Here is a 25423-nt window from a genome sequence, read left to right as displayed (position 1 = left end):
GGTGGGGATTAGGTGGGTTTTAGGTAGGGATTAGGAGGGGGTGGATATTTAAGTGTTGGGGGGGGGGGGGGGGGGCGGGGATGATTTTGGAGTTGTACCCGACGAAGCAAGGATGAGGATGAATTCTGAATCTGCCGCAGGGATAGGGATGAAAATGTTAGGTGGGGATGGAAAAGTCAACATCCGCCCGCCCCACCCCACCCCATGATATCCCTATCAACAAGCGTGAAATGACAAATGATGCAATTTAATAAAAAACAAAGAAAATATATAATTAGTCAAATTTCTATATCGATTTTACATGTTCAATCAAAATGAGTTATTAATAAAAACAAAGAGAGTAGTGTGAAAACTCAAAATGATGCATAGGGAGTATTTTACTTTTATGTTCTAAGGTCATATTCTTTTGAGCAAATTTTTTTTCCTCGGTTCTAATCTAGGTTTCTATACTGTTAGACCCTGTTCTGATACGATAATTTTCAGTTCAGTTTAGCTCAGCTCTAATAAGTTCAGTTCAGTTTAGTTCAGCTCTAATAAGTGCAATTCAGTTTAATTCAGCTCTAATAAGTTCAGTTCAGTTCAGCTCCTAATTTCCTTCTTTTATAAAATATTCAGCTCACTTCAGTTCAGCTGCAATAAGTTCAATTTAGCTCAATTCAATCAATGAGAACAGACCCTTATGCTCTGCTCCTTGTTCTACCTGCTGAGTGCTCATCCTTCTCTATTTTACTGTACTTACCAGGGCCTAATACACGAAGTACTCGTAGAAATCCAACCACTTTTAAAGACCACATGATTAGTAAGGCAGGCAGCCTTTTTACCTTCCAAAAAGCCCAAAACCATTGAAAAGGTTTACCCAATTTCCAAGACCCAACCACATCTTTACACAAATCATACAATAATCACTTTTTTTTTTTTTTTTTTTTTTTTTGTTGAGAAACTATACAATAATCACTCTTTATTCTAAAAAAAAAAAACTTTTACTTAAAAAAAAGAAAAATTATAGTTTGAACACACTTTGACCCTTTCATTCAATCATTAGCCTAAAAAAAACACTTTCAAGTCTCTCTCCTAAAAACGACATCATTTCATTCCAATTTTTTCACTTTTTAGTTCTTCCTTCCTCATCTTCCAAAAAAAGCTGCTTCATTTACTCTACTCTCTACTTCCATGGCTTCCCTGAAATTTTAAATTCCTTTAAAAAAAAAAATGTCGTCTTCCTTTTTTCCCTTCATTTTCTCTCTCCTCTTTTCTCTTTTTGTGACGCTTTCTCTCTCCTTCGACGACGACGTAAAATGCTTACAAGGCGTAAAATCGTCGCTTTCAGACCCACAAAACCGTCTCTCAAACTGGCACTTTGACAACACTTCCGTCGATTCAATCTGCCGACTTACCGGCGTTTCTTGCTGGAATGAAAAGGAAGACCGTCTTCTCTCTCTTCAACTTCCGACGATGAATCTCGCCGGAAAAATCCCTTCTTCGCTTCAGTTTTGCCGGAGTTTACAGACTCTTGTGCTTTCCGGCAATCAAATCTCCGGCGAAATCCCACCTCAAATCTGTGATTGGTTGCCTTATTTAGTAACCCTAGATCTTTCTGGAAACGAGCTCTCTGGTTCGATTCCACCCCAGATCGAAAATTGCAAGTTTTTGAATAGTTTGATTTTGAGTGATAATAAGCTTTCTGGGTCTATCCCTTTTGAATTGGGTAGGTTAGATAGGCTTAAGAAGCTTTCACTTGATAATAATCGACTTAAGGGTTTGATCCCAGATGATTTGGGTAAGTTTGGGAAAGATGGGTTTAGTGGGAATGATGAACTTTGTGGGAATGTTGTTGGATTAAGATGTGGTGCAAATGGTAATCTTAGGGTTGTGATTCTTGGTGGTGTGATTGGTGGTGTTGGTTCTCTTTTGTTAGGGTTTATGATTTGGTGGTGGTGTTGTTGGGATCATAGAAAGAAGGAAGATGATGTTGTTTTTGATGGTGAAAAAGGTGGGAATTTTGTGGGTTGGGTTGGGAAATTGAGGTCTAATAAGAATGCTCAAGTGGTGTTCTTTCAGAAACCTATTGTTAAGATTCGAGTGGCGGATTTGTTAATTGCTACCAGCAGTTTTAGTGATGGGAAGATTGTTAATACCACGAAAACCGGGGTTTCGTATGGCGCGGTGTTAAGTGATGGATCGGCATTGGCGATTAAGAGGTTAAGAGGGTGTAATAAGGTGAGTGAGAAGCAGTTTAGGTCGGAGATTTATAGGTTAGGGCAACTTAGGCACCCGAATTTGGTGCCATTATTGGGGTTTTGTTGTGTGGAGGATGAGAAATTGGTGGTGTATAAGGATATGAGTAATGGGAATTTACATTCATGGTTGCACTCAGGGGTTAATCAGGATAGTGTGTTGGATTGGCGAGCTCGGGTTAAGATTAGTGTTGGGGCTGCTAGAGGGTTAGCTTGGCTCCATCATGGTTGCCAGCCCCCAGTCAAGCACCAAAACATATGCTCGAATGTGATTCTACTCGATGATGATTTCGATGTTAGGATCACTGAATTCGGGTTAGTTAGGCTCATGGGGATCGGGAACTCCAATGGCAGCTCGGTTGCCAATGGGGACTTTGGAGAGTTTGGTTACGTCCCACCTGAGTACGCAAGCACATTGGTTGCGTCGTTGAAGGGTGATGTTTATGGCTTTGGAGTAGTCCTATTGGAACTGGTTACTGGTCAAAAGCCCCTTGAAGTTAATAATGCAGGGGAAGGCTTTAAAGGGAGCTTGGTTCATTGGGTGACTTATTTGTCCAGCTCTGGTAGGATTAAGGATGCAATTGATAAGTCCTTGTGTGGGAAGGGTAACGACGATGAGATTAAGCAGTTGCTTAGAGTTGCTTGTTCGTGTGTGGCTTCGAGGCCCAAGGATAGACCTTCTATGTTCCGGGTGTACGATTCCCTGAAGAACTTGGCTGAGAATCACGGTTGCTTAGAGCAGTACGATGAGTTCCCTATGATCTTGAATGAACAAGATCTTGATTAAATTGATTCTTAACATGTTAATTTCATGGTTTGGTTCGAAATTTAACCTCTTTGTTGTATTTGTTGCTGTGTTCTTGGAGCTTTTCAAGTTCATGGGGTTTTCCAATTCCTGCAGCTTGTATCTTTCTATGTCTCCTCCATTGTTGGAATTTCCTGTATAATACAAAATTTTGTATGTTATCACCTTTCTTTATTGTCAGCTTCCATTGTTCTTTCATCCACTTGTATGATTGTGTCTATGCTTAGTGGTGTTTATTCAGCATAATATACAACTATACATGTTTTAGCTATCATTGTTTATGCAAGTATGCCACTAATTACTCAAACAGTCCTGAAAGTCATGGTAGTCAATAAAGCTTATACTAACTAGGGATGGATAAAACCATTCATTCTCGGGGTTCTTATCCCATTTAATGAGAGAAATACCTAAATGCCCAACTTATGCCAAAAAAGCTTGAGATGAATTTATCATCCATCAATGTCGAGAATCAAGTGAGAGCTCAATGGCAGAACTTCCATCTCTCTACCATAGGGATTCAGTATTTTTCCAAGCTTATTGGTGCACTCATTGTTCAATGATTTACTACTATATTTATCGATCGATTAGAGGGCCGGGCATGATCATTAGAAATAGATTTGTTGCTTTAGTCCAAAAACTGAATCATGAAGTAGCTGATGAATCAGGTGCAGTAAAGGAGAATAGGTAGCACCAAAAGCAGGATTCTTGTGATCCTAATAAATGTGTATATTTAACCAGCTTTCATTATCTTTGATGTTCAATCATAGTCTCCCTTTTTTATGCTAATCTCATCCATTTGTCTAAGGTTACTGCTGAGGGGCCTGAAAATGTTGGATTTGGGGGACCATTAAAACTCAGCATGTGATGCTTTTGATATAGAGTATACTTTGGACTATTTGTAGATGTATGACTTTTGGCTTTCTGCTGCCTATAATTCATTGATATTACGGAGTATGATATGGTTGCTGTTGCATTCTGTAATGAAGTAGAGCACATGTTCTCGTCCCTACACTCCTCATGACCATACTTTGAAAGGGGTGTGTTCATATTCTTTCGACCATTGCTTTACTTCTCGGAAAAATAACTCCCTCCATCGAAAATTAACAGTCGTGTTGGTCATGTAATTTGAATTAATGGTATGACAAGTTACCGGAGTACAATGTCATATTTGAGAAAATGTATTGAGTTTTTTTTTTTTTTATTTTATTTATTTATTTTTATAGAATGATATGATAAGATAATAATGTATGATCAAATTTGATCTGAATGTTTATACTAATTTTCTATTTTGATATGATTAACTTAAAGGGTCTTTTATTAAAATTTTAGGCAAGATTTTTTTGAAGAATAGGCAAATGTTTCTTCGAGTTAAGTACAAATATGAGGTCTAAGTTTTAAAGTTTTTCACCTTTTGGGACCTATGTTTTTTTTTTTTCACCGTTTGGGACATCACATGCAAATTCTGGTCAAAATTTAATTGAGTTGGGTTAAAAACTTAGTCCCTTAGTTAAAAAAAGGAAATTTTGACATTAACTACCACTAAAATGACCCTCTTTCACGTTTACTACCTGTTTAAAATTTTATTTTATTTTATTACCACCTAAATCCCACATTGTTAAATATTGCTACCACTTAACAGAATCCGTTAGAATTCCGTTAAGTGGGGACCATCATTTCATTAAATAATAATTTAATTTATTAAAAATAAAAAGAAAAAAACCTCTTAAAAAAATATTATGTGGCGGCCTCCAAGTTTTACAAATTCTATATGGTGTCAAAAAAAAAAAAAACACATAATCTCTAGTGAACCCAAACTTTGATTAAATTCTATTTAGTGGCCAAATCTCACTTAGAATCGGTTAACCACTCACTAATGCTGACTTTATTAACTCTAATTTATGAATTTACTAACATACCCCTATTTCTAATCCTTTCCTCTTATTTCATTAATGCTGACTATATTTCACGCACTGATGATCTCTCTGTTCATCTTCTTCCACTGCCCTATTATTTCATATACATGTTCATCTTCTTCCCTAAAATTCAAAGTGCAATCTATAACAACACTTCAAACTCGTTGAAATTGAGCAAATTTTAAGAACGTAAATTGATTATTTACAGATTTTGCACAAAGTTCTCTCTGTTTTGTGTTGTATTTTTTGGCAATTTTGCGATTGAGTATTCAAATCGACGGCTAGGGTTTGTTGTTGGATTTATTGCAAAATAACGGTTTGCGACTGAACATTAAAGTGGTAAACATCTTCCAGGTAATCAGTTGAAGATATTTTCAATAAATTTTGAATTTTGCTCATATATGCATGCTAAATTATCTGGTTACTCTGTTTTTTTTTTTAAAAAAATTTTTTAAAATTTTTTTTTGTGCGATTTGCAGCATTTTTTTGGTCTTTTTTTTTGTGCGATTTGCAGCTAGCTTAGTTTTGAGAATTTTATTGAGCATTCCCTTGATTTATTTGGAATTTTTGTGTGTTTGGTTTAATGTTGCAGAATGGACTCAATTGTGTTAAAATTTCAAACGGCAGAGAATGTGGTTGATATTAATGTTGATGATGTTGATAAAGTAATGTGGATTGATTTGATTATTGAGTATGAGGAATTGTTTAGGAAAAATGCGTATATGATGCCTAAATATCCTAGTTTCCATTACTGTTATAATAAGAAGGATGTTAAAATTACTAGTGACAGTGATTTAATGTCTATGTTAGATAGAATAGGAGGAAGTAAGAAAGTGATTACAGTGTATGTGGGTTCAGTTGAAACACCTTCTGAATGTGTAGTTGCAGCTAGGAATCTTAAAGAGTCATTGAAAAACAAACCCAATATGCATTATGGTCTAAGTCCACCTAAGAAAAACAACCAAAGCTTTGATGTTGGGACTAGTGACATGCCTGATGTTAGTCCACCTAGGTTAAATGAAACACTTATAGACAATTGGGAAAGAATGGAAGAGGAAGCGAGTGGATGTAAGACACTTAAAAAGAAGGGAAAGGGGGGAGGGGGCAATCCTAAGCCTAGGGTTAAGTTACCTGTTCAAAGGAGTTTACCTACTAATGAGCCACTTACTCTAGCTGACACTACTACTTTTTCCAATGCTCCTTTGCTTGAAAAAACTACCCTGAATCCAACCTTATCAAACAACACAGCCTTGATTGTTCATAAAATACCTAAGACTACTGCTGCTAGGAAGGGCTTGATGAACAAACCATATGAAAAAGAGGCACAAGTGATTACTGAAGAGGAGTTTAATATATAGGAGGTTTGAGCATAGAGAAACTTTACGGCCAAAAATGAATGCTAACATTGGAGATGAAGATTTAGACATAGATTTTGAAAGAGGTGGTGTCTCAGATGAAGAAGATCAGGAATTTAGTGAGATCATTGACAATTATGATGCTTATGCATCTGATGTATGGCAAACTGAACTACTTGATGATGACACTTATGTCAGTAAAATTTATAAGAATGGAGAATTTGCTGAAAATGTTGAGTTTGGAAGTATTGTTTTGAAACCATGAATGATATTTAGTGATAAAGCACATTTCCTATCTGTTCTAAGAGATTATTGTATACAATCTGGGTTTGCCATTGTAGTGGATAGATCTAGTCCAGCTAGATTCACTGCTCAGTGCTTGGAATTGAACTGTAATTGGAGGATACATTCAAGTGTACTCCCTGATGGCACTACTTGGGCCATAAAGAGTATAAAAGATCAAGAGCACAGTTGTAGGGGTTTGGATGAGAGGAATCCTTTAGTTAATGTGAAATGGGCTGCAAGTAAGCTAATTGATGATATAAGGGCAAACAATGATATAACTGGGAAAACTTTGAATGACTTGTTGTGGACCAGGTATGGGGTGCAGATGGCCACTAGTACTCTCTATAAAATGAGGAGTATTGCTCTTAGGGAGATCAATGGTGAGCATGATGAGTCTTATGGCCATCTTCCTAGGTACTATGAAATGGTTAAGCAAACTAATCCTGGTTCAGAAGCTAACTGTGCATGGAGAAAGAATGATCCCCAACTGTCACTCACTTTCTCTAGCATTTTCATATCATTCAAGGGAGCAATAGATGGGCTTGGTGCAGGTTGTAGAAGTTTGATTGGGGTTGATGGTGCTCACTTGAAAGGGAACTATGGAGGGGTTTTGCTATCTGCAGTGGCTATAGATGCAAATAATGAGCTACATCCATTTGCATGGGCTATAGTTTCAGTTGAAGATGGGGAGAACTGGAAGTTTTTCATTTGGCATTTGAAGCAAATCTTGAAAGACTTAAATAGAGGGGATGATTGGTGCATTATATCTGACAGGCAAAAGGTTAGTGTCTCATATGTTGGCTTAATTTCAGTAAGTATACTCTACTAGTGTTAATTTCTTCATTATGTGTTCTTGTAGGGAATAGATCTTGCTTTAACTGAGCTATGGCCAAAAGTAGGGAGGAGGTATTGCTGCAAGCACTTAGCTAAAAACTGGAAATCTGCTTTTCCAGGACCCTTGATGCACTCCTTATTTTGGTTGGCATGTAGTGCTACTTCAACATTCACCTTTAAAAAGGCTATGGAAAGAATTCAGAAGACAAACCACTTGGCACTAATATGGTTAGCTAATCTAGGAGATCAAGAGAGGTGGTCAAGACACAAGTTTGACCCAAAGATATGCACAGATGAGAATAAAACAAACTTTGTGGAGAGTTTCAATGCCACTTTAGGAGTGGACAGATGCGGACCTGTTCTGACTCTTTTGGAAGGTAAAAATTTATGTCTTTCTTAATCTTTATAATTATTTTTGTAAATATAACTTGGTTCTTATGTTGAATTGTATGCTTGGTTATATGTGGTTTTTGCAAGCATACAAAGAATGTGTATGGTAAGGATGTCAAGTAGAAGACAGAAATGTAAAGATTGGAATGATTCTGATCCATGTCCTACCATTGTAAGGAGAATCCAAATGCTGATCAATGCTTCTAGAACTTGCAAGGCATTCCAGAGTAAAGAGGGAGAATATGAAATAAGAGAGGGTAAGTCAATGCTCCCGGTGTCACTCAATAATAGAAGTTGTATATGTGGGGCTTGGCAAATTTCAGGCATCCCTTGTAGGCATGCATTAAGGGCTATACTAGCTGCAGGAAATGATCCTCATAAGTATGTTAGCACATGGTACTCAGTTGCAGCCTACAAACAATGTTATTCACATGCCATCAACTCAATTCCAAACATTGAGCATTGGCCAGAAATTGACCAGCCAACAATTCAAGCTCCTACAATGAGGAGAGGAATAGGAAGACCATCAAGACAGAGAAGAAGAGCTGATGATGAACCAGATAAAGAAAAAAGGTCAACCACAGTCAAATGCTCACTCTGTAAATCATATGGCCATAACAAGCAAACATGCAAAGGTGGTATGACGGCAAAGGAGAAAGCATCACACGGTACTGAGAAAAAACAAAAGACAACTGCTGCTGCCTCTGCATCCCAGCCAACCACTGCTAATGTTACACGAAGCTTAACTATATCTTCTTCCCAACCAGAGCCAGTTTCTTAGCCATCTCAGTCCAAGCCAAGGAACAGCAACAAAGGGAAAGAGAAAATGTAGCCTGGGGTCTGGTTTTTTCAACATGAGTATCTTTTATTTAGTAGTAAATAAAGGTCAACTTATGTACTAGATTTGATGTTTTTTTTTTCTTTTTTTTTCTGAAACATTTTTTTATGCATCAATTGGAATTTGTCAGACTGCTGCTATCTACTTTTAATCTTGTGTTGCTTTGATTCCTGAACTTCTACATACATTCACTTTAGTGATAGTCCAGCCAGATCTGCTGTTGTATACATGTGACTACCTTCCAGCTAAATGGCTTTAATGCAATTAAATGCCAAAGATGGCTGTCCTTATGCAGTAAGATCAGTAAACTTTTCATGCCGAAGTGCTGAGCAATGGGCTCTTATAAATTGCCGAATATTTCATGTTATTTATGCATCTTTCTGTTGCAACAATATGCAGAATGGATGTACGTGCTAACAAAAGGATAAATTTGTTGGCACTTTTATCTTTCTGTGCTAGTGCATCCTGATAAAAATATGGGTATTCCACAAGCAAGTGAGTCGTTTAAGAAGCTTCAGTGTGCTTATGAGGTAATGAGTATGGTTCTAATGTTGATTAAACCTTTTATATACAATCCATTTGCTTTACTCTAAGATATGCCATGGGTAGGAATATTAGCATCAACTTTGATCACTCTAGGAGTGTTATGTAGGCTATGCGGGGCTTGAACCCGCACCATGTACACTACTGTACATTGCTCTACCCGTTGAGCTAATAGCCTTGAAAAATAATCTAATTTTTAGTTCTTTTTTTTTTTTTTTTTTTTTTTTTTTTTTTTTTTTTTTTGCAAATGAACCTCACAGGGCATTACATTGTTAACAACAAAGTAAAGGAGCATAATATATACATTAAAGTACAGAAATATTTACAAAACCAAGTAGTGAAGCATCTGGATACAAACAAGATATCATTGTTCTTTGGTGATCTCTGCACCAAAGCTCACAAGAAACATGCCAATTGGAGCTAAAAGCGGTCTGTTATTCATAGATTGTCTAGGAGCATCCTACTCCATCTCAATTTTCTCTGCAGAAAACATATTCAAGGTCCAAAATCTTTGCATACATTTTAACTGAAATTCAGCTGATAAACTTCGATAGCAAATTCTTGTTTGAGTCACTTAATTTATCAGAAGACAAGAGGCCAACAAACAATGACAAAGTGTCTGCATCAGCTTCAAATCTTTTCCCAACCATAAGATCACAATAGTATAATGCATTTGACAAGTCATTATTGAGTATATTGCATTTGACAAGTCATTATTGAGTATATAACCTCTAATGATCGTATTATAGGTTCGATCATCAGGGGGGCAACTATCTTAATCTAATTTTTAGTTCTTGACATGAGCATAATTCCTTAACTTCCAACATAATTCCCCTAAACAATAAATTAGTTACAGAAATCCAGCATCTTTAATAAAATTCATGTAATTAATCTACTCAAAAATCAAGCAAAGTAACATGATATGAAAGAGAATTTTACCAGTACATTAAGCTACACCAATCCAAGCAAAAAAAATAAAAATCCCAGAAATCATTACAAAAAAGGGCAATTGAATTTCACAAATTGCAGTTTAATAGAATCAAAAAAATTAAACTACACCAATCCAAGCAGAAACCAAAAATTACCCAAAAACACTAGAATTTAAGATATATAGCAGAAATAGATCACCTCAGGCGAGTTTACGGCGAACGGTGGCAGCGCGTGCGGCACGGGCTTTAGCGCGTTCAAGTTTGTCGTCGTTTGAGCATAAGAACAGGGGACTAGTCGGCGATTGAAGGCGATCAGAAATTGAAGCTCTTCGTTTTTGTAATGGTGGCTTTGGACCTTGAACCAATTGCTCGAAAACCAATTAAATCAATTGCAAATTTAGGAAGTCAGATTTTTTTTAAAGAACCCTAATTTATCAAAGAAAAGGGGAGGATTTTAAGAGCCTGCAATGGTTTTAATATAATCAGTTGAAATAAAAAGGTGGATATGATTTAAATGGGGGTAGGTTAGTAATTCACTTGATTAGAGTTAATAATCTAACCCTAATCGAGTGGTTAACCGATTCTAAGTGAGATTTGGCCACTAAATAGAGTTTAATGAAAGTTTGGGTTCACTAGAGATTATGTGTTTTTTTTTTGACACCATATAGAATTTGTAAAAGTTGGAGGCCGCCACGTAGAATTTCCCAAATATATTTCCCAGCCACTTCCCCCTCCCCGTTAGCCATCCTTCCCCCTCCCTATACCTGCCCACCAAGCAGCCACACCGCACCTCAAACCAACCACCATCACCACACAATTCAGCGACATCACCCTCACCTGAGTCACCTCCACTGTTCACAGCCACCTCGCACCTCTGTCTATACTTACGCAATGACGCAAACACCAACAACTCCAACAGCAACACCCAACCAACACGACAATAACAGTAGCAGTAGTTCACTTTGCACAGCCGTACCGCCCACCAAACGTCGAAGCAGCCACCAGTTAGCAGCATTGCCCAATCAATCACAAACAACCCAAATCGACCTCCACATATCAGTCACTCCACCATCGCACCGCCAAAACCAAATTCAACCTCCGACCACTCGAAAATCGGCCCTTTTTCTAGATAATTTCTATTACTATTACACTGGGATCCCTAATCCTCTTCAATGGCCTCAACTTCGTAAAAAACGACGTATTCTGCTGTAATTTCGGCGAGATCCGTGATTCTTCGTTGTCTTCTGTCGTCATCGATCGGTCTCCGGCGGATGATGATCGAATTGTCGGTGAGAGACCGACGAATTTGATTCATTCTGTTGAATCACATCCTGAAAGTTCTACTGTAATTGCTACTTCTAAAGCTAAAGCTAAAGTTTTTCTAGAAGTTTGTTGATTTTTAATTTGTGAATTGTGTGAAAAAGTGCGATTCTATGCATTTTGCTAAATTGTGCTAATTTCTTGATAAAAGATGGTGAAAATGATGATTCGAGCGCCAAATTCAACCCCCATAGCCAATAGGGACGGTGAAGAAGAGAGATAAGGTCGGCGAAGAGGGGCTAGGACTGGTTTAGGTGCCGGAATGGGGAGAGGAGCGATAGGTTTGGCTGAGGAGATAGGAGTGGTTGTACGATGGCAGTGAGGGTGGCTGAGCTCCTTAACGGAAATAGTAACGACATAAGGATGGAGGTAGTGATATTTAACAATGTGAGATTTGGGTGGTAGTAAATTAAAATAAAATTTTAAACAGGTAGCAAATGTGAAAGAAGGTCATTTTAGTGGTAGCAAATGTCAAAATTTCCTTAAAAAAACATAGTCCCCTAAAAAGTTGGTAAAAAAAAAAACTTAGTCCCCTATAGATAATTAGATACTCATAGATGACACTTATTTTTCTTTTTTTAATTTAACACCCTCCCTTCTCTTAGTGTTGCTCAAGCGTTCCTTTTTTAGTGTGCTGAAATGTAGTAATAATTTTGACGGAATTATGCATACAATTTAAACAAATTACGTATATCATGCCATTTTACACTAATATTATTTTGCAATTCAATTTATATATATTCACAAACTATGCCGCACCAAGAGTTTCATGCGGCGAGATCCGATATTACAGGAGCTAAAGCATCAACCAACAACGACTCCGATGATGATGGCGAAGATGAAGATGAAGCTCAAAGCCCCCTTAAAATTTTATAGTTGAATCAAAATTGTTGTGATTTTTGGTTGCTGGACGCGTTGTGGACGGTGGTTGGAGAACTTGGAGGTGGTGCTGCAATGGTTGGGTGATTTTGGGTAGGTGAAGGTCGTAGGGGTTGCTGGGAATAGTGAAGATGGCTGCCCAAATGCTTAAGGAGAAATTACATTAAGTTTTAATTTTTTATATTTTTTTTAAAGAAATTACAATAAGGGAATCAACATCATTAGAAGATTACTGATTACCATCGATTTTTTATAAATATTTTTATAAAATTTTATTTTTTTAAAATTTATTAATGATTCACCTGTTTTTTTTTATTTATTTGACAGCATTTATGTTGTTTTTTTTTTAAAGAGAGGATTATGTTTTTTTCCCTAAAATTAGTGCTAAGGGACTAAGTTTTTCTCAGGTGAGTTAAATGTGAGTTAACTTGCTGGATTCTAAACTCTAGGTCCCAAAAGGTGAAAAAAAAAAAAAAAAACTCAGGTACCAAAAGGTGAAAAACTTAAAAACTTAGACCCTAACTTTGTACTTAACTCATGTTTCTTCATTAGTAAATATTGCTGGCGAGTATTATTGTCTTAAACTAAAAGGAAAAAAGAAAAAAAAAATCATTATGAGATAAGTAGTTCGCATTAAAAGTAAGATCCCGTTCATCCCAATAACATCTTAAATAATTACTCCGCATATCGTTTATGAAAGTCTTGGGAGCAATTTCATATTGAGCTTTATTATATAGCACCATCACCAATTCACCATGCACCGTGCATTATGCATATGGTATTATGGTGTTTCCAAAGAACATGCATCATATCTTCATATGAACATGACTACTATCTTTATTTTATTTTTTATTTTTTTTAATTTTTTTTTTAACAATGACTTCTATCTTGATAATACAAGTACAAATGTACAATATACAATCTTTAACGTGAAACACATTTACTATCGGTTGTACAAATTAATATAGTGTCATAAATATTTACTTGTCTACTAAAAGTAGGTAGCTAGCTTGTTTCAAAAAAAACAAAAAAAAAAAGTAGGTAGATAGCTATTTAAAAATCATTGAACTCATTATACCAAATTTATATGGAAAATTGGCTTAAGATAATACCAACTATCAACGGTGTGTGCAAAACAATACGAACTCAAGTATTTGCTATTAGCGGTACCACCTTTTGTACTATATGTGCAAAATATAGACGAAGTATTACTTGCGGCACTTTTTCGGTGCCTGTAGTACTATTTTGCACATATAGTACAAAAGGTGGTACTGCTAATAGTAAATAGTTTAGTTCGTATTATTTTGCACACACCATTGACAATTAGTATTATTTTAAGCCAATTTTTCAATTTATATTGTGTCGAAACTCAAAATTGGAAGTGAAAATGACATGAATATGTGAAATACTCACTCCATTTTAGAATAGTATACACATTTGGATATAATTTCATTATTCATATATTAACTTTGATTATAATTTTTTTAAAGTAATAATTTTTTATCATGAAATATATGTATATCTATTTTTTTTTAAAAAAAATCATGAAAAATATTTTTTATGGAAAATGCTATACATACCCCTTAGGGCTACATATAAGCATTAAATTAAATTTACAATTAAAAATCATAAAAAGTTAAGAAATCATAAAAATATAGATACTAATTATACTAATTTACACGTGTTTTTGTCATGAATTCTTAATTTTATACAATTTCCAAGAGTGTATTTAATGCTTATATATAACCCTTAGGACTACATATAGCATTATTCTATTTTTATATAGGTACTGATATGAAATTTATATTATAACTTTTTTTTTTATATTTTTTTATTAATATTTAATTATACAAAAATAAGGTCAAATTAGTGCATTAATAGTGTGCAAAGTTTGACTGTATCAATTATTATAAGAGGAAGGGAGTAATGTTTTAGAGGAGGCAAAACCTTTGTTTGTGGAATTACTCAGTAGATGAATGTATAGTCAATACTCATGATTGGTGGTCAAATCGAGCTCCGGCGTTGACTCCCCAACTCACTGTAGGGAGTTATAGGTACTACGCAGCGAAAAAACATGAATCATATTCATACAGTACCTAATTCCAAGATCTAATGCATAACACATAAAGAACATATAATCGTACATTTGAAGCGTGATTCCACGTGCGATCGAGCAAGAACAATGGGAGATAAAGAACCCCAAGCGTGATTCCTCTACTTAGTCCACGAGCATGGATTAAACCTCCACTAATGCTAGTTAGTTGTGACTGAACACTTCAATCAACCTTCAACGGAGATTTGAGCCACGAACACACCACAACACCACCCACGCGCCACCCGGGGAGGAGGGTCGTATGGACAGGGAGGAGAGAGAGAGGGCCGAGTAGAGAGAGAGAGAGTTAGGGTTTTTGGGAAACTTGGTTGCTTGTGTGACAATTCACTGTATGTTAATTATTGTGTCATGCAACCCAAGGCATGGTTTATATTTATAGATCATATCTAGAAATAAAACCATGTCAAGTCCAAAACCCATCAGACTCTTCTAACTATCCAAGCCCAATTATCAACATGGTATGTCATGAACTCATGAGGCCCAATAATGGGCCTCTAACTTGTTTAATCCAATACTCTTATGTGTGACCTTGTAGGATCCATTCTATAAGGCTTTGGGCCATTAAGCTAGCCCAAAGATCAATTGTCATATCTAGCACCAAACATTGACGACCCTATAGAATGAACTAATTATCTCCATAATCGTGATCCTTGATATATCTAGTAATTTCACTTATCGAAGACATAACTCCTTCAATCTCCCACTTGTCTGAGACAAGTGCGCAATATTCAAATTCCTTAAGTCAATGTGTGTCGATTTGATAATATGATTGCATCTCATGTCGTGATCATATTAGTCTACAAATCTTTTCTTGAAAAACTGAGTGAGATTCACAGAACAAATGATTACTATGTAATGCATTTAAGCACGGCCATACATTTTCTGAATTCTCCCTCTTCAAGGGGCCAAAACACATTCCTATTTAATAGGTAGACTCAATCCAATCTTGTGGCAACCAAAGCTCCCACTCAACTCATGAAGCAACCGGGAAACACCCTTTATAATCCCCAGTTACGGTTGGATGTTTGAGTGTACCACAGCTAAATCAATCATTGAATGGAATCAGTGTTCCACTCATGTCAAAGGAATCCACTAATATATCCGGAAGTTCTATACTTGAACTTCAAAGTAGGTCTATAGTTCGATCATGCATCATTCATGCATATCCATGTGATTGACCGAGCATCATCACTATGCTCCTATAGCCCATGAAACTGCACTATCCAATCAATCTTACATGCTAGTCCAATTTATGAAATCATTTATGTCCACTTTAATGATTCCGAACTAGGAACTTAAATAATGTATGAATTTAGTTCACCTGTGGGGTTTCATTCAACAAGTCATCAACCCGATGAGCCCATCAATTCATAATTATTTTGGACATTTTATTTAATCTTGAAACCACGATTAAATAAGATTTAAACTTTGTTTCAATTGATAAATATAATTCTACAAATGAATGTATTACACATGTAACTTGTTTTTCTCCAAAAACAAATACAACTTCTAATTACATCATTTTCCTCAATCCAGTTTCATTAGCATGTTTCTCATGCTTTGGAAATGGAAGGGGTTTACTAAGTAGAGTTCATGAGACATTCTCATAAACATGAATTTTGTAATTTCTAAATCTTATAATCATTTTCATCTCCATACACTAAGAATTTTCCTTCGTCCTTTCACAAGGAACTTAGAAATTTCTAATTTGTATTCCAACGTTACATAGGATTTCGATTGAAATCTATCATCACTTGTTCTTAAAAACATGTGAATCAAATAGACAAGTATAGTCCATGACATGCATGATGCATCCTTTGCAACCTGCATAAGGATCATCACTCAAGACCTTAATTTCATCAACCTTTCTCAAAGTATTGAATCATAAGCAATGTGCCATGTTACATGGGATTGAAACTCCTTTCAATATAATGTTGAACCTTATAAGAGTCTTATCAATATAAGTTTCTTAACCAAGATCAAACATCATTTGAGACCTATCTCTATAGATCTTGAATCCCAAATGTACTCATCTTCTTCTTCAAGATTTTCATACAAAATGCATTAGCCATCACTTGACCCTTCAAGAAATGAATAATTGCTCTCTGTACTAGACCAAGAAGACTTCATAGCTCCCACTAAACATCTTGTGCACACAAGACCTTTTCTTCATTTTACGAGAACATCAAATAATTTGATTAACTCACAAAATTAAGAACATTAATCAACTCCATGATGCTAACTTCAATCCATTAAAGGATCTTTTATGCATCTTTAGGATTATTGGATTTTTAAAATCATTCTGATTGTATCATATACAAATCTTCTTTCATGAACAATTTCAAGAAGGCATTCTGAAATCCATCTACCAAATCTTATAAGGTAGAAATCACTAAAATATGTTTAATAGATCTTTGCAACATGACTAATGTAAAGTTTTCGTCGTAGTCATAGTCATACTATGAATTAGTTGAATCCTTTAACAAGTCTTTGCTTACTTAGAAAACATTTTTCTTTCTCGTCTGTTTTGCTTATAATGGGTCTCACCCAATGAGGCAAATTATTCAAGTGTCATACACTTGCTTACAGACTTAGAATCTATGTCAGATTTCCTGGTTTTGAAACCACTTGGAGTTATAACTTGTCAAATCATCTTTGTTACTTGCATAATCATCATGTTCCAAAATAAATATTTTAGAACTCTTAGTCAATATGAAATCATATTTCTTTGGCTATGTTGTACATATGCTAGTCATCATTGTGGGTTTTTATGCAACAATTAAAACTCATACAACAACTTTGTTTAGCTTTCAATGAGAAACGACAATAGAGGATTTGCACTTGGAATGTACTACCTTTGACACATGGTTATTATTCCCATTACACTTAATGAGACCACACGTTGTCATTTGTAACATGGGGTGAATCATGCTCATATTGTTGCTTTGATTCGATTACTTCTCAAATTTCTTCAAGATTTTCGAAATCACTTTTCTTGAACTCTTTCAAGGCTCTCAAACATTTTGAGATTCTTATACTCCCACTTGCCTTTTGAGGAGGCACATTTAGCATAGGGTGAACCAACCATGGTTTGAACCATGTTTGTTTGTTGCTTTTCTAGAACTCTTTCAAGATTTACACTATTCCCACTTGACCTTTTGGAACATAAGGGCACCTACTTGAGCAACAAACATTTTGTGCTAAGTATGATTTATGTAGTAGTACCCCGTGCTCTGTGTAGGAATTGATCGTGCATTAAACGATTTAATACAATATTTATTCCTTGCTTTGTAGAAAGGCTTAATAAGAACTCTTCTTATCCATATCACATATGAAACCTTTGCTACATTTTGATTTGACTTATGTTTCTTTGTTTAGTTTTGTAGCTTATCTTAAAAGTATATCCCTTGAAAAACGGTTGGAAGATAGGTAATTTTCATCCATTATCAAAATATATCTTATATATATTGATAGCTCCCTTCATAAACACTGCACAAGGTTTTCTTTCGGAGTTTGTTATAAAACGATTTCACAACTCTTGGATGTTCATCAAGGTCTTGGCTTAAATTTTCATTATTACGATCATATCGCAATATTTTGAATGTGTTTTCAAGTATATGTCTTTTGACTTAAATTTTCACAATTACAATCATATTGTAATGTAATCATTATCTTGTCAAGTTGATACTGAGCTTCATACTGAACATTTTTTAACTTTTCAAAATTTTCATACTTATGCTTCAACTAAGCACAAGTAGAGATCATATCACAAATGAAGTTTCATTGTCCGTCTCTAGCCTTTGAACCTTTGGTTTTCTGACATCGATATGTATTCGACCTTGAGTTCACATCATCATTTCTGTAAATGGTGACTTTTCAAAATTTCAAATTAGAATGATAATTACATATATCAATGGATTCATAATCTAATGATATTGAAAGTCCATCCCTTTGGATCTTTCACATGCAATGTTCATTTTCGTTCGAATTAGAGACAATTCATATATAGAAATGGTTTAATTATTTCTATCATATAGAAATTTGAACCTATTTGGCAATCTCAAAACACATTATGACTCAATGAAGCATAGAATAAGATTTATTCCACGTTTTTGAATCTTCGATGCTTAGTCATTACTAACATTGAATGGTGTTTTGATAATGGCAAGAATGAATAACATTTATTTAATTCTAGCCAATAACTAGTTAAGGTGAAATATAGGTCCAACTTGTAAAGTTGCAACTTTTGCTTCCAAACTCGTAGACTCTACTTGTGAAGTAGCAACATTTGCTTCTAAACTTGTAGATTTATTTCTCCTTTAGCCATACTTCTTCATTTAGTTCAACCTCATTCTCAATAAGAGATAACTAAACAAGACATCATATGTCCAAGAAGTATCAATGTGCTAAATCAATTTCTATAATATACTTCTTAAATTGGAACATTTCCATTCTTTTACCTTCCAACTGTTATGAGGCAGTTTCTAATCAATTGGAATTGGTCCATTTAATTTGAAACATTTGTTGTTCATAACAACTTTTAGCATGTAAGTAGTTCTAGGTTTGAGAAGTAGAAACTTATTTGCATTTCTTGGCCCATAACTTCTTAATGCAATCCTCATATATTCCTAAACCTTTCCCATTTGAGCCACTTTGAACACTTCTCTTAGGTTCAAAATGTTGCTTTTTATAACTACTTTAAGCACATTTCATGATTTTGCTAAGTCTATTCAATCATCATTCATATTAGAGTTTAACCAACAATTTAACTCTTATATAAAGTGGATGAAGAATAGCGTCATTTGATCAACTTTTGATCATAGAGATTTTCAATCACTTTCTTATATTCAATCATATTGAAGATAAGAGATTTTATTGGACTTCTATACTTGTCTTTTAGAGGGTTTGTACATCCCATCTCATTATATCCCTTGAAACACTTTTCAAAATGAAGATGTGTTGGCATTTTACTCAAACATTTTGAATAAAACTAATCTTAGACATATGACATAGGTTTCTAAAACTTGCCTTTTAGAACCATCTTAGCATAATTGGAATATAGGTTTATGGATTATCTTTTAACCTTTTGAGAACGTTTCTCAACTTTATTTCCAATCGAGGAGATTATATATAAAATAAAATTAGAACGACATGTTACTTATAAGTAAACGCAAAATTCAATTATGTTTAATAAAATTTAAAGTACCATAAGCGAATTAAGTTGGTAACTTTAAAGCATTTATTCAATTTTAATTTGATCCCTATTGAATAAAATGATTCCAAGATCCTTTATTTGTGCAATAATTGACCGGACTGAGGCCCTACCATCAAGTATTGCATTTTCAAGGTGAGTAAACTCTTTACTGATTACAACTCTTTGTAATTCTTGGTTGAATAATCACCCATCACATGTTTAATTATTACCCTTAGCTTCAAGGTTCTAAACTCTTTAGGTAACCTTGTTGAGTATAACCAATTAAAATTGTAAAACGTGATTTACCCCCACTCCCCTAAGATATAATATGACACCCAGCTGAGGCATGACCCATCATAAATATCGAAGGTTTCATCGGGTTTTTAATTGGAAAAGCAACCTCAATATTACCGGGACCTAGATTTATTATGTTGTGATTATTTAGTGAACTCTAGCACATCATCACAAAACATCAATAAAATCTAACATGCATAATAAAATGAATGCATAAACAAGACATAGCATGGCCCCTAATCCTAAGAAACTAATAAAGCAAAAAACTCCCACTTGAACCTTCATGGATCTCATCCATCTTGCTCATTTGGGCCTTCCCTCCATGGATTTCTTGGATTAACTGCAACCTGTAATTTTATTCTATTCTATCTACTACTTAAATAAAATGAAATAAAATTACAAAAATACTTTATCGGTATGTAGACCGTACTAAGATTACAAAAATACATCACGATGTGTAGATCGTATTTAGTAATCTACTGGGCCATACTAGTCATTATATAGCAATAAATAACATCATATATTATAAAATTGCCACATAATAAATCACTAATCATGCTTTCCTAAACTACAACATCGAATGTTCACAATTAAGGAAACATGGCACCAAAATATCTCATATTTTTAATTAATGCAATTAGATAATATCATATATTATTCATGACCATCAATAAAATATCATATATTCTAAATTAGTCATGAGATAGAATAAAATCTTATTTTAATCTTAAAAGATAAATCATATTTATCCTCAAAGATTATCCTAACAATGTTAAGAAATTATATCCTAATTACTAGCCAATCACAAAATTTTAAATCAATTATATCCAATATTAATTATGGGATAATCACATTATTTAAATCAATTATTATCTTTTTGGAATATGCTCAGAATATCCTAACAAATCTTATCCAAAATTAACCACTTTAATTATGGATAATTATCAAAATAACAACTTTAAATATGGATAATATCAAATATAACAACTTTTGAATATTTGATTTTATCCTAAAATAAAAGATTTTATCCAAATAAAACCGATTTTATCTTTCGAAATTAAAGATCATATTTTCAAAATATTTTATCTCATCCAAAATAAATCATATTTATCTTGAAATATTTTTAAAATAAAATAATAATAACAATTTTTTTTGAAAAACGTGCACCTGCCACCGTGGTGTGGCCAGCCAAAGCCGGCCACGGTGGCCGTACACCGTGAGGTGTACGCTGCTCTGCAGCGGTGCACAACAGTAGCAGCAGTGCCGCGCAACCCTTGCACGGTGCTGCTGTTGCTGCCTTTGCTGTCCTGTCCTCCTGCCTAGGGGTGAAAGTGAATCAGTGTAAAACCGAATCGAACTGAAAAACCGAACCGAATAAGGAATGTGGTTCGGTTTTTTGAGAGAGTGGTTCGGTTTCGGTGTCAAAAATTTTAAAAATTCGGTTTTCGGTTCGGTTTCGGTTCGGGAAATTGAAAAACCGAACAAAACCGAATTATAAGCCCAATTCTACAAAACCCCTGGCCCAAAACTAAATACCCTAGGTATATAATGAAAAATAAGAAAACCCTAATTCCTCTCAGCCTTCCTCACTCTCTCAGTCTCTTTCTCCACTCCTCGTCTCCTCCTACTCATTCCCCTCCTGTCTCCTCTCCGACCACTGACTAGTACACCAGGCGACCACCGTCCACCTACTTCTCTCTCTACTGTCTTCTCCTAATTTGCGATTTTAATTTGCTCTACTTGCTAATTGTTGCTCTGCTACTTGCTAATCGTTGCTCTGCTACTTGCTAATCTTTGCTCTGCTACTTGCTACTTGCTTGAATCGTTGCTCTACTACTTGCTAATTTGTGAATTGCGATTTTAGTTTGTGCTAATTTGTGGGAATTAATTGGTCAATTGCTTAATTTCTCTGCTAATTTGTGGGAATTAATTGCTCAATTGCTTAAAAATCGGTTTGGTTCGGTTTTTTTATTGTGAAACCGAAATAAATATGGTTTGGTTTGGTTCGGTTTCTAAAGTAAAGTAGTGCGGTGTGGTTTCTAAAATCAAGAAACCGAATTTAGGTGGTTCGGTTTCGGTTTGGGCCAAAAACCAAACCGAACACCGAACTTTCACCCCTACTCCTGCCCCACCCCGCCCCTCCCTCTGGACCACCTACAGCGGCAGCCGCCGTGGGTACGCCACCCAGCCGCTGTTGCCGCTGCTAAAAACCCCCTTTTTTAATTTAATTTAAATAAAACAAAACATATTTTGTAAAATTAAATTAATGTTAATGTGGTCCAATTAATTTCAAAATTAAATCATATTCAATCTTGAAATTAGGGTTTTTCATGAAATTAATCCCTAATTTAATTTAACACTTAAATTAAATAATTTGATCATGAAAAATTCATAATTTCTCATGAAATCAAATAGATTAAAATCATTAATTACCTAGTAAACGAATTAAATCAAAACCAAAACACAAAATTCATAATTTAGGGTTAGGGTTTCGAAATTTTCAAAAAAATAGGGCGAGGGTTCGAAATTTTCGAGTGATTAGGGGCAAAATTCGGATCTCTTCATGGCTATTTTGAGCATTATTAAATCACATTTAATCAATTCCAAGAGTTAAATCACATTTAATATAATAATTGACCCATAATTAAATTATTCACCCTCCTAATTGAATTAAAAATGTTGACTATCAAATAATTATAGTCAATATGCGTAAATGCAATAGGCTAACTGATACCACTGTAGGGAATTATAGGTACTATGCAGCGGAAAAACATGAATCATATTCATACAGTACCTAATCCCAAGATCTAATGCATCACACATAAAGAACATATAATCGTACCTTTGAAGCGTGATTCCACGTGCGATCGAGCAAGAACAATGGGAGATAAAGAACCCCAAGCGTGATTCCTCTACTTAGTCCACGAGCATGGATTAAGCCTCCACTAATGCTAGTTAGTTGTGACTGAACACTTCAATCAACCTTCAACGGAGATTTAAGCCACGAACACACCACAACACCACCCACGCGCCACCACACGCGCGCCACTCGGGGAGGAGGGCCGTACGGACAGGGAGGAGAGAGAGAGGGCCGAGTAGAGAGAGAGAGAGAGAGTTAGGGTTTTTGGGAAACTTGGTTGCTTGTGTGACAATTCACTGTGTGTCAATTGTTGTGTCATGCAACCCTAGGCATGGTTTATATTTATAGATCATATCTAGAAATAAAACCATGTCAAGTCCAAAACCCATCAGACTCTTCTAACTATCCAAGCCCAATTATCAACATGGTATGTCATGAACTCATGAGGCCCAATAATGAGCCTCTAACTTGTTTAACCCAATACTCTTATGTGTGACTTTGTAGGATCCATTCTATAAAGCTTTGGGCCATTAAGCCAGCCCAAAGATCAATTGTCATATCTAGCACCAAACATTGACGACCCTATAGAATGAACTAATTATCTCCATAATCGTGATTCTTGATATATCTAGTAATTTCACTTATCGAAGACATACTCCTTCACTCACAACTTTTTTTTTTTTTTTTTTTTTTTTTGACAGGAAAAAAAAAGTTTTTTTTATCACAACTCACAATCTTAAAATCCTTTATTCTATCACAAAATCCCTTACTTTGAGAGTGAGGAATAGCTCAAGTGGTTAGAGCTTCCCTCCCGGCTCCAGGAGATTCTGGGATCGATTCTCACCCCGCCCTTGTGGCTCTCTAAACACCAAAAAAAAAAACAAAATCCCCTACTTAAGTTTCTTTCGGTTTTTATCCTTTGTAAAAAAAAAAATAAATAAATTTAATTCTCTATTAAATTTTTCTGAAAAAAAATACAAATACTCATAAAAAAGAGTAAACTTATAAAATAATAAAATAAAAAGGGCAATAAAAATTAAAGCATGTACTGGGTAATAGTAAAAGTGGGAGAAAATACATGTCTCACAATGAGAAACATGTAATGTTAATCAAGTGTCAACTTATGCGAGAAAATACATATTTCTCACAGAGAGAACAAGTAATTTTACCAAGTGGCAAGTTTGGTAAATAACTTGCACTGAAAATTGTAAAAAAAAACATTTAAGTATTTCATGCTATACATAATAGGGGTGAGCATGGGACTAGGGTTGAGCAAAAATTCCGGGTACCCGGAATTGGAACCGAAACCGGTTAGGAACCGGCGGGTCCGGAACCGGAATTGGACCCGGTGGTTCCAATTCCGGGTAAAAAATTAAGGACCCGGTTATAACCAATTCCAATTCTCAATTTTTTGGAACCGGAACTGGTTGGGTACCCGGTTACCTAATATATGCTAAAATAAATAAATTTTAAATAATAAAAATATGTTGAATGTATCTAATTTGTAAATTAAAAAAGTATTATTAATACTTAACATAAATACAAATAGCTTAATGCATGTATAAATATAAGTGAGTTTTAAACGCTAAAAATGAACCTAACTAAATAAGAATTATAATTTGTATTATATTTTAACAATTACATACATAAGTGGGTACCCGGAATCAAAACCGGTACCCGGTGGTTCCAATACCAATTCCTAAATTTTAGGACCTAGTTGAACCAATTCCAATCCCGGATCTGAATTTTAGGACCCGGTTTCAACCAATTCCAAGTCCGGGTCCTAAAATTTTGACCTGGTACCCGGTTTGCTCACCTCTACATGGGACGGATACCCCTACCGTTAGTTCTAACGGTTCTGGTACTCGATAACCAATATCACTAAAAGTGATATTGTTAAACGCGGGTTTGGGTCGCACCTGCAAACCAAGAGAGAGAGAGAGTTCACTTCACAGGATTAAAGGAGGTTCCATCCCAAAAACCATATGGCAATAGGAGGAGTAGCCCCTTAGCCTTATAAAGTGTTTTACTCTCTCTTCTTCAACCAATGTGGGACACTTACATGTGGTGACACTTGAGAGGTTTATTCTTCAACACTCCCCTCCACATGTAAGGTCCCTTCTAACTTTGTCTCATGTGATTTTTCGGGCTAAAGTGCTTCTTTACTCTCCTTCACATGGTCCTACTCTTGGCCCAGTGAACTTTTTAAGGTCCCATATCTTGGGCCTGGCTCTGATACCATGTTAAAGGAACAACTCAACCATCAAAGGTTAAGCTGATAGTTGAGGCCCACGAATATGTATTATATATATCATATTCACAATCCCTCACATGAAAGTCCTTTGGGCTTGAAATATGGATGCAAAACAGGCCCACCCATACCTGGTGCGAATTAATTCCACTTTAAAGGCGGGGCGAGTGAGATTCGAACCCGTGACCTCTATATTACGTTGGCTCTGATACCATGTTAATGGACCAAGTGTAGACACCCATTTGTGTCTCCCCGAAACCAAACCCGATGATGAGTGCCTTTTGCGTCGAATCATAATCGAATAAAGTGAAAGTGTGGAAAGTTTAGTGTTGCGGATAGTTTTAATTTCTTTTCTCTTCTCTCTGTTTTTGAAAACCTATTTTAAG

General features: G+C 35.3%; 2 protein-coding genes and 1 pseudogene across 2 annotated transcripts; all 3 read left to right on the top strand.

The window, feature by feature from the left end:
* Positions 1 to 1316: 1316 nt before the first annotated feature.
* On the top strand, positions 1317 to 3237 carry LOC145562881 (putative inactive receptor kinase At1g27190 pseudogene; annotated as a pseudogene).
* A 3107-nt stretch (positions 3238 to 6344) lies between these two features.
* Positions 6345 to 7826, top strand: LOC145628271 (uncharacterized). Its single transcript, XM_081680572.1, has 3 exons — positions 6345 to 6552; positions 6649 to 7373; positions 7452 to 7826. Exons 1-3 carry the CDS (start codon positions 6345 to 6347, stop codon positions 7824 to 7826), a joined length of 1308 nt encoding a protein of 435 aa, XP_081536698.1.
* A 102-nt stretch (positions 7827 to 7928) lies between these two features.
* LOC145628262 (uncharacterized) lies at positions 7929 to 8597 on the top strand. Its single transcript, XM_081680563.1, has one exon. It carries the CDS (start codon positions 7929 to 7931, stop codon positions 8595 to 8597), a length of 669 nt encoding a protein of 222 aa, XP_081536689.1.
* The last annotated feature ends 16826 nt before the right edge of the window (positions 8598 to 25423 follow it).

Source organism: Chenopodium album, chromosome 1 (genome assembly GCF_948465745.1).
Source record: "Chenopodium album chromosome 1, dcCheAlbu1.1, whole genome shotgun sequence".
In the NCBI taxonomy this organism is placed as follows: Eukaryota; Viridiplantae; Streptophyta; class Magnoliopsida; order Caryophyllales; family Amaranthaceae; genus Chenopodium; species Chenopodium album.
Note: the sequence above shows the minus strand (reverse complement) of the source record. Positions and strands in the feature narration are given on the sequence as shown.